Source organism: Polypterus senegalus, chromosome 10 (genome assembly GCF_016835505.1).
Source record: "Polypterus senegalus isolate Bchr_013 chromosome 10, ASM1683550v1, whole genome shotgun sequence".
Lineage (NCBI taxonomy): Eukaryota > Metazoa > Chordata > Cladistia > Polypteriformes > Polypteridae > Polypterus > Polypterus senegalus.
In genome coordinates, this window is record NC_053163.1 from 43,728,348 (window position 1) to 43,744,564 (window position 16,217).

General features: G+C 38.6%; 1 protein-coding gene across 2 annotated transcripts in view; it reads left to right on the forward strand.

Annotated features, from left to right (window-relative positions):
- Positions 1-575: 575 nt before the first annotated feature.
- Positions 576-16,217, forward strand: part of LOC120537112 (FERM domain-containing protein 7-like) — a 292,132-nt gene continuing 276,490 nt past the window's right edge. The window contains exons 1-2 of one of the 2 annotated variants that reach the window (XM_039765773.1): positions 576-718; positions 13,036-13,203. In XM_039765773.1, the coding sequence (XP_039621707.1) occupies positions 13,063-13,203 (141 nt within the window). In that variant the 5' untranslated portion in view covers positions 576-718; positions 13,036-13,062. The remainder of the gene's footprint in view (positions 719-13,035; positions 13,204-16,217) is intronic. The other variant, XM_039765774.1, reaches the window with a different exon arrangement.

Sequence of the window (16,217 nt, forward strand, 5' to 3'; positions counted from 1 at the left end):
CTGGGATTGGCTCCAGCAGACCCCGCGACCTTGTGTTAGGATATAGCGGGTTGAATAATGGATGGATGGATGGATATTATGTCCTCCAACGTAAAAGCGTTTTATATTAGAGAGCATGTATAGCTTTTCTTTTATGTAGTACTGGGGTGTTGTTTTCTTTTATGTTAATATAAAATTTGTGTGTAAATATTACAGCATGTGTTTGTCTTTTATTGCAGTGTTTTATGTTTCAAGAAAAATATATCTTTTATATTTGACTACATCTGCAAATATGTGGAATATTCAGAACCTGTAAATGGAGAGTATAGTATACAAGAAAACTTTAATGGAATCCAGTACGTTCTTTCAGTTCTTTAATTTTTTTAAGATTTGTTTTTATTTTACCCCTAAACACATTTCTGTATTGTTCAAGCATGCGTTTTTAAACCGTTAATTTGTTCTAATATTTTCTATCAACAGAATTTTTGTAATTAATGTTTCATATATAAAGGAACAACTAGATTTTATGCAAACATGTTCATTCAATTTCAGTAATATGTGGGTGGCTTAGCTACTACTATACAACATCGCTCTAGCAGGCAAGATATACGCGAGGAAATGAAAAGCTCTGCTTAACCCAATTAGCCTGTCAGTGCGTTTGACTCAGGAGACGACGAAGATGATCTAAGTATATAGGATGGGGACAATGCATCCTTTGCTCGACAATTTAAACTGTAAGGTAAGCAGATTAGTTTCCTTCGTGGCTGTAAAATCGGACAGAATGCATAGCCGTATTTAATATTTTATTGAAAACGACGGTATATGATGTATTTCTTTCATACATAAATATGAAGTGTTCAGTGGGGCTATTAATGCAAACGTATTTTCAAGTATCTAATATATTCTCCTGATGTTAATTAACCTACCTAGAGCAGTAGTTTTTTTTATTAAAAAATTTGATGTGTAACTTTAATTTGTGAAGTATACAGCACTTAAGTACTTGTATTCTAATTATTCCGCAATCAAGATCACATATTGGTGAAGAATCGTCCTTATTGTAAAAGCTTACCAGTTAAATAATAAATTTATCAAGGAAGAATTTATTTCAGACTTAGACATAAGCAGCAGTGGCACATACATTTAAACTTCACAGAAGAGACTGAGTAGGATTACGATTTGTTTGCATTTTTGCCTTAAAACGCTTGCTTGATATCTACTCAAAAAGCAAAGCCTAAAAATAGACAGCTATTATTTAGTCTATAACAATGATACTCAACTTACGGCTCGCGAGCTGCACGCGGCTCTCTTAATTCCTACTTAAGAAAAAACATTAAATAATAATAATAATTTTCATTCTCATTTAGCGCACATCAGTTGCTTCCGTTGTCTATACTGCAGCTGTGATTTATTTTATTAAGTTACGAGAATGCCCGAGAAAAAGAAGTTTAAGGTTCATCGTATAAAAATACTTTATAGCTGAACATTGCTGTGTACCTTTATGTCGCGTTTCCAGTAGGTACAACAAGGTACCCTGGTCTAAATGGATCGTCGTCACCCAGGGAGGGAGATTTATGGTTAGTCCCATTACCCGAGTTTGCAGCCGGCATTTAATAAAAAAGAGGATTATCGTCAGTCAGGGTCGGAGTCAGAGCGGCGACTGTTGAAGAAAGGAGCGGTTCTTGCGTTGTTTGAGTGGAACAATTTGCTGTTTTGGACTTTAAAAAATGATCAGGAATGTGCTTTAAGATTCTTACCTGCAGTTATGGGCAGTGATGATAAGCAATACTGTCTGTTATACCGTTTATGGGTTGTGAAAAACAACAATGAGCTATCTGCTTCTGTTATGGACTTTGTGATCAGCACACATTTAAAAATAATAATATTGAAACACTGCCAGTAATGTTGAAATTTGTGATAACAGTGATAATAAACTACAGTTATTACATCATGCTTTGCATTGTTTAAAAACATATATTATCCTTATTCTCAAATGCATAATGGTCTCAGGGAGGAATTTGCAATAGTAAGATTTATATTAAGATTATGAAATTTTCATGATGAAATGCTATAAAGCATTTATAATACTAGATATACTGTTAAATTAATTTACAGTAAATCATTTAGACTTAATAATTACAAATTCATTTTTTTAAACAATTTATAAAATTTATCAAAGCAAGTAACATTCCATACAAGCAAGCCTTGAAACTAAGTTCAAATCAAATCAGCCCCCACCTATGAGAAAGAGAGCTAGGCCAACAGACAGAGTAAAACTTTAACAGTAAGAAAAAAAAAACTAAAGGTAAGAAAAGCGTTTTCCCCAATTTAAATGCTTATTCTAAAATGTTATTGATTAGATCATGCACAGATCCTTTAAGTGAGAATTTGTTTGTTTTTTTTCAAATAGTATATAACATCAGTTACCCACTGACTTAAAAGAGGTCAGTTAGGATTCTTCCAGTTGAGCAAGATAAGTCTATGTGCTAATAGTGAAGTAAAGGCAATTACAGTTTGTTTGTCTTTCTCCACTTTAAGCCCATGTACATGTACACCAAACATAGCTGTTAGTGGATTAGGAGTGATATTGACATAAAGGCTGTCTGAAAGGCATTTAAAGATTTTTGTTCAGAATGATATTAATTTGGTGCCTGCCCAAAACATATTGCCCAATGAGGGTGGGACTTGATTGCAACGTTTGCAGGTTGGATCTTGCCCTGGAAACATTTTGGACAATTTTAAGCAAGACAGATGTGCTTGATATATAATTTTGAGTTGAATAATTGTATGCTATGCGCATATGGAGTGCGAGTGAATTCTGTGCCTGGCTGCCTTCTACTCCTTTTCTGAAATGTTAAGTAAGAGATCCTTTTCCCACTGTACTCTGGGATCTTTGAAAGGGAGGGACTTTAGAATGTTTTTATATATTATATAAATGCTTTCTGAGTTGTCAAGACTGATCAATATTTCTTCCAGAACAGAAGTAGGTGGAAGGTGCTGAAAATTGTGCAGGCTTTGTTTGGCAAAGTTTCTGATTTGGAGGTAGTGAAAGAATTGTGTTGATCGAAAGTTAAATTTGGAGTGTAATCATTCATAGGATGCAAAGACGTTATATATGTACAAATCTGTTAAGTGATTTAATCCTGTATGTTTTCCAAACATTAAAAAATGTGTACGTTTGAGAGGGTGGAAAAAGGTGGTTATTGTGCAGAGGTGCCACAGATAAGGGCTTCTCTGCCTTGAAGTACATTGGTTCCATATTATGAGTGAATGAAGCACAATTGGGTCGTTAGTATATTGGCAATAACTTGTATTTATTGGGATACAAAGCAAGGAATATAAAGAAGTACTGCAGGATTTTATTTCTATTGCAGACCAAGCCTGTGTATGTTCATCTATTTGTGTCCATATCCAGGTTTTTATATCTTTTATATTTGCCACCCAGTAATAAAACTGAAAGTTAGGTAGAGCCATGCCACCTTCTTCCTTGGGTCTTTGGATGCGTGGATGTTTTGAATTTCAAATAAATGAGGTTATGTTTGAATCTAACTTCTTAAAAATTATTTATTGATGTGTATTGGAATGCTTTAAAAAAGAAAAAGAAGCTTAGGAAAGCTATTCATTTTGACAGTGTTAATTCTTCTTGCTAAAGTGAGATGAGAGGTAGATGATCTATGCAAGTTTTGCTTAAGTTTTTCCATGCAGACAGCAAAAGTTGTTGATAAACAGCTTTATGTTTATTTGTGATGTTTACCACTAGATATTTAAACTGATCTGCGATGATAAAAGGGAAGGTGTCCAGTCTAATATTGTGTGCTAGAGACTTCACTGGAAAGAGAACACACTTTTAATTAAATCAATTTTGAGTCCAGAAATCTTTTGAAATTCTGTTAGTGCTGTTAGGACTGCAGGCACAGTATTTTGTGGATCTTATATATTCTGCTCAAAAAAAAATAAAGGGACACTTTTTAATTATAGTATCAAGTCAGTGAAACTTTTCGGATATTGATCTGGTCAGTTAAGTAGCAGAGGGGGTTGCTAATCAGTTTCAGCTGCTTTGGTATTAATTAAATTAACAAAAGACAACAATGAGATGACCCCCAAAACAGGAATGGTTAAACAGTGGAGGTCACTGACATTTTTCCCTCCTAATCTTTTCTGACTGGTTTCCACTAGTTTTGCATTTGGCTATGGTCAGTGTCACTACTGGTAGCATGAGACGATACCAGGACCCTACAGTGGTTGCACAGGTAGTCCAACTTCTCCAAGATGGCACATCAATACATGCCATTGCCAGAAGATTTGCTGTGTCTCCCAGAACAGTCTCAAAGGCAGGGAGCTGGACAGGGCTGTAGAAGGTCCTTAACCCATCAGCAGGATCAGTATCTGCTACTTTGGGCAAGAAGGAACAGGATGAGCACTGCCTGAGCCCTGCAAAATGACCTCTAGCAGGCCACTGATGTGAATGTCTCTGTCCAAACAATAAGAAACACACTTCATGAGGGTGGCCTTAGGGCCTTGTGCTCACTGCCCAGCACCGTGGAGCTCAATTGGCATTTGCTATAGAATACCAGAATTGGCAGGTCAACTGCTGGTGCCCTGTGCTTTTCACAGATGAGAGCAGGTTCACCCTGAGAGCATTTGACAGACGTGAAAGCATCTGGAGAAGCCATGGAGATGGTTATGTTAATTGTAACATTGTTCAGCATGACCGGTGATGGTCTGGTGAGGCATATCCATGGAGGTCGCACAGATCTCCACAGGCTAGACAACAGCACCTTGACTGCCGTTAGATATTGCGTTGAAATCCTTGGACCCATTATTCGACCCTATACTGTTGCAGTGGGTCCTGGGTTCCTCCTGGTGCATGATAATGCCCGGCCTCATGTGGCGAGAGTATGCAGGCAGTTCCTGGAGAATGAAGGAATTGATATAATTGACTGGCCCCCATGCTCGCCTGACATAAATCCAATAGAACACCTCTGGGACATTGTTTTTTTTTGTCCATCCGATGCCACTAGGTTGCATCTCAGACTGTCCAGGAGCTCAGTGATGCCCTGCTCCAGATCTGGGAGGAGATCCCCCAGTACACCATCCGTCGTCAGGCATGCATACAAGCACATGGGGGCCATACAAACTACTAAGTACAATTTTGAGTGGTTGCAATGAAATTTCGGCCAAATGTTCTAGAATGCTGCATTACCTATTCATTTAGATTTTCAGGGTGTCTTTGAATTTAGCCCTCTGTAGGTTGATAATTTTAATTTCCATCAAATGATGTGACATCCTTTTGTTCCTAACACATTACCCAGTCCATGTTAGTATAGATATCCAGCGTGATTTTTTGAAATTTGATGTGTTTTCCTTTAATTTTTTGAGCTTTTATATAATACCATTTCATCTGCATATAATGATATTTTTTGATCAAGTTCTTCTCTGATAATCTCCTTTATTTCATAAGTATTTCAAAAGTGAACTGGCAGTGGCTCAATGGCGTTTGAAAAAGAAAGTGGTGACAGGTCGCATCCTTTTCTAGTACCACAAACTGAAGCTATTGGACTGGTATAGAGCAGTTTGATCCATGCGCATATGTTTGGGGCAAATGAAAATGTAGTAAAAAGAGATAATAATATCTCCAAGGTGTGCATCGGATGGCTGCCTATTGAATGGGGGCGATTCACTACCCGCCGTTGGCCGCACCGTGTTCGTTCTTGGTGGGCGGACGCTGCAGGCAGCATACTGTAGTGGAGATGACTGTGAGGTGGGCTGGTGGTGAACCGCTCCTCGATGCCCCCATTCATTCTCAATAGCAAGCCTGCTTGTACTGTTACACACATAGCAGGAAGTTGTCTCTTGTCAGTACATCAGATGTGTTGACGACTGGTGCCTTCCTGCTGTGATACCTGTACAGTGCTGTGCAAAAGAGCTCATCTTAATCTTTTGTCTTCACCCTTCAACAATGTCTCTGAAACACAAATCTGATGCAAGTGCTGGTGATACAGTAAAGAAGGGAAAAACCATCACCATTGAAAATAAAGTAGAAATAATACAAAGGTCAGACAGAGGTGAAACTCCATCATTCACTAGTAGAGCACTTGGTTACAATCGGTCAACAATAGCATTTATTAAATTTATGTACCTGTTCCGACTTACATACAAATTCAACTTAAGTACAAGCCTACAGTCCCTATCTCGTAGGTAATCTGGGGACTGCCTGTAATACATAACTTTGTTGCCTGGTGGATCAGCTCAACCCACAATTCCTTTATTTTATCAAAGAGTAAAGTGGGATGTAGACTTCACAGTCATGTTGTGTGTGATGGTTCACTTTTTGGTAATGTTGCCTTAGCTAGTTATGTTGCACAACACACTTTAAAACCTTTTTATAGAAAAAAGAGATTGGATACACACTAAGGCAGTGTGGCCATGTACAGGAATGACAGGATGGGCAAGAAAGAAAAGTTGGGACACCAACCAGGTCATCAATTTAATGCAAATAAGACTCTAAGGAAAACGCCACTCTGGCACAATAATAAACAAACAGTAAGCTATTTTGGCAAGCGTCATTCCGTGGAGCTCCGTCCAGCAGGTTGCACTAAGTGAAAAGTGACGTGTTCTTCTGGGCAGCCAGGCTTCTTGTAATGTGCAAACTAAAAGGAGTAAGGCTAAGTGCCCTCGCTGGGTGGTTTCTCTGTGCTGTGTGGAAAGAAGGAGAAGAGAACATTAGCAACAGTGCCCGCTCACACCCTGGTGGGTTATCACATAACTCAACTAAGCCCATGAGGAGATCCTCTGATGCACATGTATGACAGCAGGTAACATTAAGTGTATACATTAGGTGTTAATGCCTACATTGAAGACTGAAAGTGAACGTGTCAGCTAACTGTGATATAACTAGTTCAAGAACATCAGTATGGGACTGACCCATCATTGAAATGCACATTGAAACAGAACTTTCTGTTTACTTTGTTGTCACACTACATAGATTGACTAAAATGGCAACACCAAAAGGTCTGTGTACGACTTATGGATGGTTTAACTTTGCATTACTGTTAAGTCATTTTTCATGCCATTTCGCTATTATATAAATCCTCACTTTTTTGTAAGAAATTTTTTGTACGTTTCCAAGCATAAGCAACTTTTATACATGAGGCCTCTGGCTACTTATAGGCAACATTTCCTAAATGAACTTGCTGTCACAGGTGATTTGCAGATTTAGGAAAGGAAATCCTTTTCTACAAACATAAATTCCATGCTTGTCAATGGGGTACTAAACCCCAATACATGTTGCCAATGAGACTATTTAGACTGTATTTGGAAACCCACAATTTGTACATAATAAAATTGCCAGTGTTAAATTGGCTCTTATGGTGTTAATGTAATACTTAAAAGTGTATGTGTAGAAGTAACCGCACTATTTATACATTTAAACCTCCTTTGACTGCATGAACTGTTGTAAAACGTTGTGCAGCTGGAAACAGGTCGTCAAACATACTTGGAGCACTTCCGGGTGGGCTATAAAAGGAGCCAGCAGCCACTACTCCGGGAACCAGAGTCAGGAAGAGGGAGACAAAGCTTGCCGGGGAGGAGTGGAGGAGAAAGAAAAAGAAAGAGAAAGTTAAGGAATTATGTATTGTAGTGTTGGTGCTTTGGGACTGTGTTGTGCCTGTGGTAAACGGGGAAGACGTTGCCCACAGGTGAAGCAAATAAAAACTTGTGTTTTTATAAGTGTGCCTCCTGTGTCTGTCTGTGTCGGGCTGAGTGCTGCTATAGCGGCTTTTGTCAAAGTTGCTATAGTTTGATGCTAATTAGAGGAACAGAAAACAAATACAAAGTAGAAACTCCTTTCATCAGTTTATCATATATAAGGTCTAATCCACATTACTGTTGACAAAAGTTATCTTTTTCATTACCTACTTATTCTTAAATGTACTTACTCTCTGTTCTTACTTACTGGCACTGTGCATGCAGCACCCTATTACAGAAGCCCCATACTTGTCACTGTCTTTTTTTAACATTCCAAAATAATAATAGAACAAAGTAGTGAATATTAAGAATTACATTCACATCTAGTGCTTTGTTTAAAAAGTATGAGAAATATTTTAATTTTAAAACTTCCAAATTTCATAAAATCATTCAAAATGACAAATGCATATTTCATAGCTGCATTAGTGAGCTGAGATTTGTAAATGATTCATTCTTTTTGAATGACTTATTTCAATGAATCACATTCATTACTTTACCTGCATCAGCAAATAAATTCAGCGGAGCTCAGTTGCGCTACTTAAGAGCTTGACTGCCCTGCATGATATTGCCAGCATCTTTAACTTTGCTTGCACTGGTACATGTTTAAATTGCATGGTAAAAACACTTATATAAGTCTCACTTCAATTATGATTCTTTTGAGTTAAAACTATACTCTGTTATTAAAGATTCTCTCATTCATCACACAAATATGGTGTAGTAACAACATACTTATATTAGAATGTATTGTATTGTTTTGTACAATTCATCATTAGAATTGTTTTAAACAATATATAAACAATATTAAAACTAATACATTTATGCCCAGTGGTCGCGTGAGGTATGGCACAAGTCCAAAGAATGACACCCACCCCTGTTGCCCCTTTTAATAAAGGCTTTGCAACAAAAGCCATAGTGCTCAATGAAGTTGACTTCGATAAAGACAAAACAAAAGATAAGGCTCCAGTGCCTCTTCTCAGTAGAGTTGTTTCTCATCTGAATGGTGATTCTGGTGTAGAGTTCCCTTTTCTGATGGTTCTACAATCAAATGAGATGAGTCCTTCAAGGAGCATCTCGAATTAGTCCTCTGACTGTGTAGCGGGGCTACATAGTATAGTGTTGTCAATGTTAGTACTAAGTGTGTTTTTTTTCCATCGTCCTGTTTGCTGTTTGTGTGCATCAGTGAATGCCGTCCCCGTAAATACGGGGGGACGGATGATGGAAAGAGACCATAGCCCCAAGATGGAAAGCACCTGTTTTTAATCACAATCAAGTACAACCAGCTCATCACTATATAAGCAATCAGGAGGGAACAGAGAGAGGAGAGGAGAAAGACAGAGATCACAATTCATTACCACGAACCACCAGTACCTGCTGTTTTCCACATCACACTTTTGATACCAGTTTGTTTTTCATTTTGCCGGACTTGCTTCAATTCAATCATCGCCACAGACCCCAGGGTTGAACTACATTGTCCACCACACACCGAGGATTCACAGTGAGGTTGCTCCATTTTTGTTTCCGGGAAATTCAAACATACTGTATCACCTATCTGTTGAACACTCATCCATATTCAGGACAGTTTTATACTCGGACTCAAGTTCACGATCATTCATTCCATAGTTCATTCATTATTGTTATTCATTGTTGTTTGTTATATGTTACTGGGACAAGGGAGGGTTTGTTGTGTAAATATATGGTGGTGTCACGTTGTTGCTTTGCTGGAGGGATATACATATATACTGTATTTTTTTTACGTGTAAAAGTTGTATTTTTTGTTATTTTATCTATATATATAATTCACTAAGGGCACGCAAGACAGTGAGCGCAAGCAAGATAGAGAGCCATGCCTGCCAACTCACAGAGCCCCGCTCACCAACTCTAAGACCATGGGATATGCTCAATAGAGCCCCGCCCACCAGCTCTAACCCTCCTACCACGTCATGGGATACACACGACAGAGCCATGCACGCCAACTGTAACTGTCCTCCCGCATCCAGCGTTGCTCTCGAGGCAATTATATGGCGACATCGACTTCTCAACTGTCACTCTGGAACAACTCAGTACGCGAGCTATATTAATCGTCATCAACGAAGACTAACTACACATTATTGAACAGGTGCTGAAACTTATCCCTAGCGACGAAGTAACTTTCACCAGCATTGACTCCATCGTCAAAGACGATCCTGCAGATCAACTTGCATTCCCGGAAAATTTCTTAATAGTCTTACTCCCACTGGCATGCCTCTGCATGAACTCAAAATTAAAATTGGTTCAGTCATCATGCTTCTCAGGAACTTCATGCAAGCAAAAGGTCTCTGTAATGGCACTAGACTTTCTGTTACAAGCATTCAACGCAATGTACTGGAGTGTAAGACTATCACATCTGCTACCTCACAAATTGTCCTTATTCCTCGGATTTCCCTGACACCATCAGATTCTAATTTGCCTTTTACTTTTACACGCAGACAATTTCCTGTTAGATTGCCGTTTGCAATGACTAACAACAAGGCACAAGGACAAACTTTCAAAAAAATATGCCTGTATCTGCCAAAACCTGTCTTCACTCACGGACAATTGTATGTTGCTCTCTCCAGAGTTCCATCTTTTCATTCGCTGACAGTTGTATCCTCAAACCCACCCCATTTGGACAACTGTGTCTTTCAGGAAGTGTTCACTCATCAATAAATAATTATATGCAACGTATGCTACGCTGCGGGTTGGCTAGTTTAATATAATTACTTAATTTTACATATCTGCTTTTGTGTGCCTATATAATCCGTCGATTGTGGAGAAAATTATATTTGTTAGAGGTACAGCTTGATATATAAGATTTAATCTCAGTAATTTATCCAGGCCACAGGTCTTGGAGGTGTAGCTGCCGGCTGGGTAAGGGGTCGGCCATTACAACTGTAAGGGGAGGAGTCAGTTTCCTTCAGTAGGTGTCTTCTCAGAGCTCTGGGCTGAATACGAGATGATAGCATTAGTGACTATGCATCTTAATGTCCCAGGGTGGTATCGCTTTTCTGAGATGAATTCAGAAGTTAACCCTCTGGCTCACATATGTAACATGTCCATCCCCATCAGCTCAGCCACCAGGAGTCGGGTGGACTTAGCCAAAAGGTCATGAATCTAGGAGAGAGCAACCACATTGGCACAGAGGGCTCCCTGTCTGTGTTGGACCATGAATTTGAAGGGATGAGGCTTAGGAACCAGTGTGTGAGAGTCCCTGTGTGAGAAAAGCTAATGGAGGGATGCATGGTCAGTCAACAGGGTGAACTCTCTTCCCAAGAGGTAATACTGGAGAGCTGAAAGACTGCCCTTTTGATCATGACTGCTTCCCTCTCCATCTCTGTGTACCTCATCTACCAGTCCAGCAGTTTCCTGCTCATGTACATAACAGAATGTTCTGCTCCTTCTTCACTCCGGCTCAACACAGCTCTATGAATTGTGCCTGAGGTTTCATTCTGTAGAGGAAAGGTAGAGGAAAGTTAGGAGATATCAATACAGGAGCAGACAATAAGGCCATCTTTAAATCACAGAATGTGGCCTTAGGTTTTGGTGTACATGCCATTGTATATGACGCGTTCTTCTTTGTAAGGTCTATTAAAGGCAAGGCTCACACAGGAATTGGGCTACAAACCAATAGTACCTCACCTCAAGAAAGCAGAGACCTGCCTTTTGGTTTGTGGTGTGGGCCAGTTTCGAATGGCAATAACTTTGGACCACTGCAGTTTGACCCATCCTCTCCCCACCATGTAGCCTAAATATTTAGCCTCAGTCAGCCTTAAATAACATTTATTTGCATCAGTATCATGGAGGTGCAGAGGACTTTGAAGACAAGTTCCTCCCAGGTGCTGGAAAACAAGACATTGTCATCTACATAGGCAACACAGTTGGCCTATTGAAAATTGATGCTAAAGATAGCAATAATTCTTTTAAGGGTTATACACCTTCAACTAGCATGGAGAGGCTAATTCGATTTCTCCATCAGGAGCAGCAATTAAAAAAACATTATTCTTCTTTTTAGATTAAAATTAATCTACTCCAAAAAGCCCTATACTTTGAAAATAACAAAAAGTAATCTCTTTCTGCATGTTGATAAATTTTTTTCTTGCTGACAAAATCTACACTACCCTGATTGATGTTTTCCAAAAAGATTTATATATTCTACAAACATTCTTTCATTTATGCTAATAATCCCCTAAATCTTGCCTTAACCCCTCTAATCCATTTGGTTCTACTTTGCAAATTGGAAACTCCACAGCTGAATTTTCAACAACTTTCCTAGCAAGGTACTCAATCTTCTAATTGCACTCTTAACCCATACGTGTAAAGAGCCAGAAGAAGCAAAATTATAGAACAACTCTTTATAAACTAAATAAACATTGAGGAATTTGCAATAGTAAATTGGATCTACAGAGTCACCTGTTTTAAGATTCATTAAAAGGGGAAAGGAATCTGAACATATAGAAGCTTTACCTTGATTATTTTCCTTTACTGATTGTGAAGCAAAACGATGAGAACCTGAACTGTAAATAATACAGTCTTTTCTTTAATGTCACCTGCAATTCAGGCCCAAAATCAACTAATCAGTATCTTTTGATTGATCAGCAAAAGTAATTAACCTACCATAATTATTATTATTAATATATTGGTACACAATCAAACTCCCAGGTATTTTAAATACAACAAAAACATAAAGCTACAGTACAACAGGACCTATCACATAAATGAATGAATCTATATTTTCTGCACATTAAGAACTCAGCCACCATAGGTAGGCTTTTGCCTTTTTTTGAGGAAGGTCTCTGGTAAACCGAATCCATTGAATCACAGGACCTCACTCATACTTTGACTACTTGAATTTTCTAACTAACATACAATACACATGTTTAGAATATAGAAGGAAAACTGAAGGGTCCAGAGAATAATCCATACTAATTTAGGAAAACAAACAAGCATGAGACTGAAAACCAAAATTATGGATATTTAAGGCAGAAAAGCTGGTCACTGCCCTAATACTGTATGTTCTCAATAATAACAAATTTAACAATAACAAATAACAGAACAAATTTGTGATACGTTTTTCCCTAGTGGGCCAATGGTTAGAACTCATGTTACAAAAAATGAGATTCAATTCAAAATCTGTCTCACTCATTGACATAGTCGGAAGTTATGCACCTTATTCATATGATCATGTTGGAGTTTTTTTTTTTTTTGGATCTTTGCTTTCCTTACACATCCCAAACATGGACAGGTCATTTTGACTGTTGACTCTGAACTGTCATATTAAAACCTTTATTTTTATTACAGCAGTTATTACTCAGCTGAACGTTTGCAATGTGTGACAGCAGAGTTAAACTGGACTTCTTAAAGTCCCATGAAAAGACTGCTATTGCAAAAGAAAAAGGAACAAATTATGGAATGATGAGCCTGAAAGTACTTCTCCTGGATGATTCCGAACAGATATTTACAGTTAAGGTAAGAACATACTAAATATGCTTATCTTAAGGATGGATTGATTTTATTTATTTACTGTGTATTGTTTAATATGTTGATAAAACATCAGGTCAGTTATTGTACCATGTTCACGTACATGTGTCTAAAATAAAGATTCTCATTGTAAATATAAGAACACAGTAAATGTTTCCATTTTACTTTCAGTGCGTTGTAATAAAAAAGAATCCGAGTGCAAATAGTGTTGTGCCCTGTGGTGGGCTGGTGCCCTGCCCGGGGTTTGATTCCTGCCTTGCACCCTGTGTTGTCTGGGATTGGCTCCAGCAGACCCCGAGACCCTGTAGTTAGGATGTAGCAGGTTGGATGGATGGACAAATAGTGTTTTTCATTGTGTGTTATCATGGAAGTTCACCTGTTTGTTATTTTGGTTTACTTATGTCACATAGCATGGCTAACTACAGTGTGTGTGTGCTTGTGTATATGTGAGAATACTGTTTACTTGCAGGTACAAATTCAGGTGGCAGCCTTTGTACAGAATCTCTTGTTTTTTTTAATAAACGTTTATTTTTAATGAATGTTATTAATCAATAATGTTAAAACCTGGCCTCTAGCTTGTTACTTATTTCTAAAAGTTTTAAAAAATTTGAAAATATGCTGCTGGCATTGCAGACCCAAGATTGAGAGATGTTACAGTGTAAACAAAGTGAACCTAAGAATGCCTTTTATCTTCAACATACAGTCATATGAAAAAGTTTGGAAACCCCTCTTAATTCTTTGGATTTTGTTTATCATTGGCTGAGCTTTCAAAGCTCTTAAAACTTCCTTTTAATATATTACATGCCTTATGGAAACAGTAGTATTTCAGCAGTGACATTAAGTTTATTGGATTAATAGAAAATATGAAATATGCATCATAACAAAATTAGACTTGTGCATAAATTTGGGCACGTTAACAGAGATATTACCTCAATACTTAGTTGAGTCTCCTTTTGCAAATATAACAGCCTCTAGACGCCTCCTATAGCCTTTGATGAGTGTCTGGAATCTGGACGGTGGTATTTTTGACCATTCTTCCATATAAAATCTCTCCAGTTCAGTTCAATTTGATGGCCGCTAACCATGGACTAATAATCTTTGTTCAGAAAACACCCCAGTACTCAGATGTTCCTAGGAAATGAAAGACATACCACTGTTATCTTTTTTGTTGAAAGTAGAGTAAATTATTATGCAGGCTGAGAGGGGTTCCCAAACTTTTTCATATGATTGTATTATATACAGTTAGAGACTTGTGGAACATAAACTTGGATATATTAAATATTCACATACTCAGCTGGTAGCACTGCAATCACTACTGCTGAAAGAACTAACTCACACCTTATCAGGGAAGCAGTTCATCTGAGGATGGAAAGAGCAAATATACAAACTGTGGACAAATGTAAGGTAGAAGGATTCAAAGCTGGCCAACCTCCATATACTGTAAGGAATGTTCGATAGCTTTTTACGTTGAAAGAATTGTCTCATCTCATGGCGAGTTACAGCGAGTTTAGGTGCTGTGGCACTTTTGTTACTGCAGCAAACTGGCTTGAACCTCCTATTTCAGATGCTATTCATGGCTGGATGGGTTTCATTTAATATGATCAGATGGAGTGGAAAAAGAAGGAGAGGGCCTGGAGACAAACGTGAATGAAAAATACAAGATGGAACCACATTACAATTATAAAGCTTAAATGTATGATCCAGACTTTGAAATGCTGACTGAATTTGTCCACATTACTATCTAGGTAGGGGTTGGATCATCCAGTTGAAGTTTATTTTTAAACTCAGTAACATTCTTAAAAAGACATACACCTTTTGTAGACACAAGAAACTGGACCTGCAGCAGTCAAATGTTAATGCCCTCAAATTTAGATCTGGATAGGTTTTACTGTGACCTACAAGTCTGTTATTGACAGCTGCCGCCATCCAGTATTCAAGCCAGAAGTTTTTATTGTTGTTTGCTTTATATATATATATATATATATATATATATATATATATATATATATATATATATATATATATATATATTCTGATCATGGCAGCGCCCGTGCAGGCTGCAGCTTACAGAGCTCCAGAGTCCGCAGTGTTTAGTGTTAATCTTTGTTCGTCTTTGTTAACTAGTATAAGTAGAAAAGTAGATTTAAGTGATAGTAGTACGCAGACATACATTTACGAGCAGCAAATCCTGCTAGATTTCCAAAGAAACTGCGCCGAAATATCCAGTGAGGTGACTGAGACGCTCCGCAGCCTTTGCTTACTTCGGCAACCTGAGAAGCTGAGTTGGCGAAAACGCAAGCGCAGAGATCGGAAACAGAAACAAGGTAAACGCGGCGGTGTTAGCAACAGGCTAAAAACTAACCCCACCAGACCTGCGATACCCTCTATTCTGCTTGCGAACGTCCGATCGCTGGACAACAAGCTGGATTATATAAAGCTGCAGCAGGCCAAGCAGTGGGAAATGAGAGACTGCTGCATTTTTATTTTCACTGAGACATGGCTCCAGGAAAACATTGCAGACTCGGCCATCCAGCTAGACGGACTGACCATCTTCCGAGTGGACAGAGACGCCTCTTTGTCCGGTAAGACCCGCGGGATCGGACTGTGTGTTTATGTGAACAGAGAGTGGTGTACGAACGCTGCCTCAGTTGCGCGACACTGTTCCCCGCAGAAAGAGGTTTTATCAGTAAGGTGTCGGCCATTCTACCTGCCGAGGGAATACAGTTGCGTGATGGTGGTGGCCGTCTACCTCCCGCCTAGCGCAAATGCTAACCAGGCGCTAGTGGAACTCTACAAGATCATCAGCAAACTGCAAACGACGCACCCCGAGGCATTTTTCATTATTGCTGGAGACTTCAATCATGCCAACTTGAAGTAATTTCTCCCAAAATTCTCCCGGAATGTGAACTTTGCAACTAGAGGGGGAAGCTGTCTGGACAATGTTTACAGCTGTCTGTCTGCACGCCCAACCTACCTGGAAAGGGGTCTCTCTTTGAACTGCC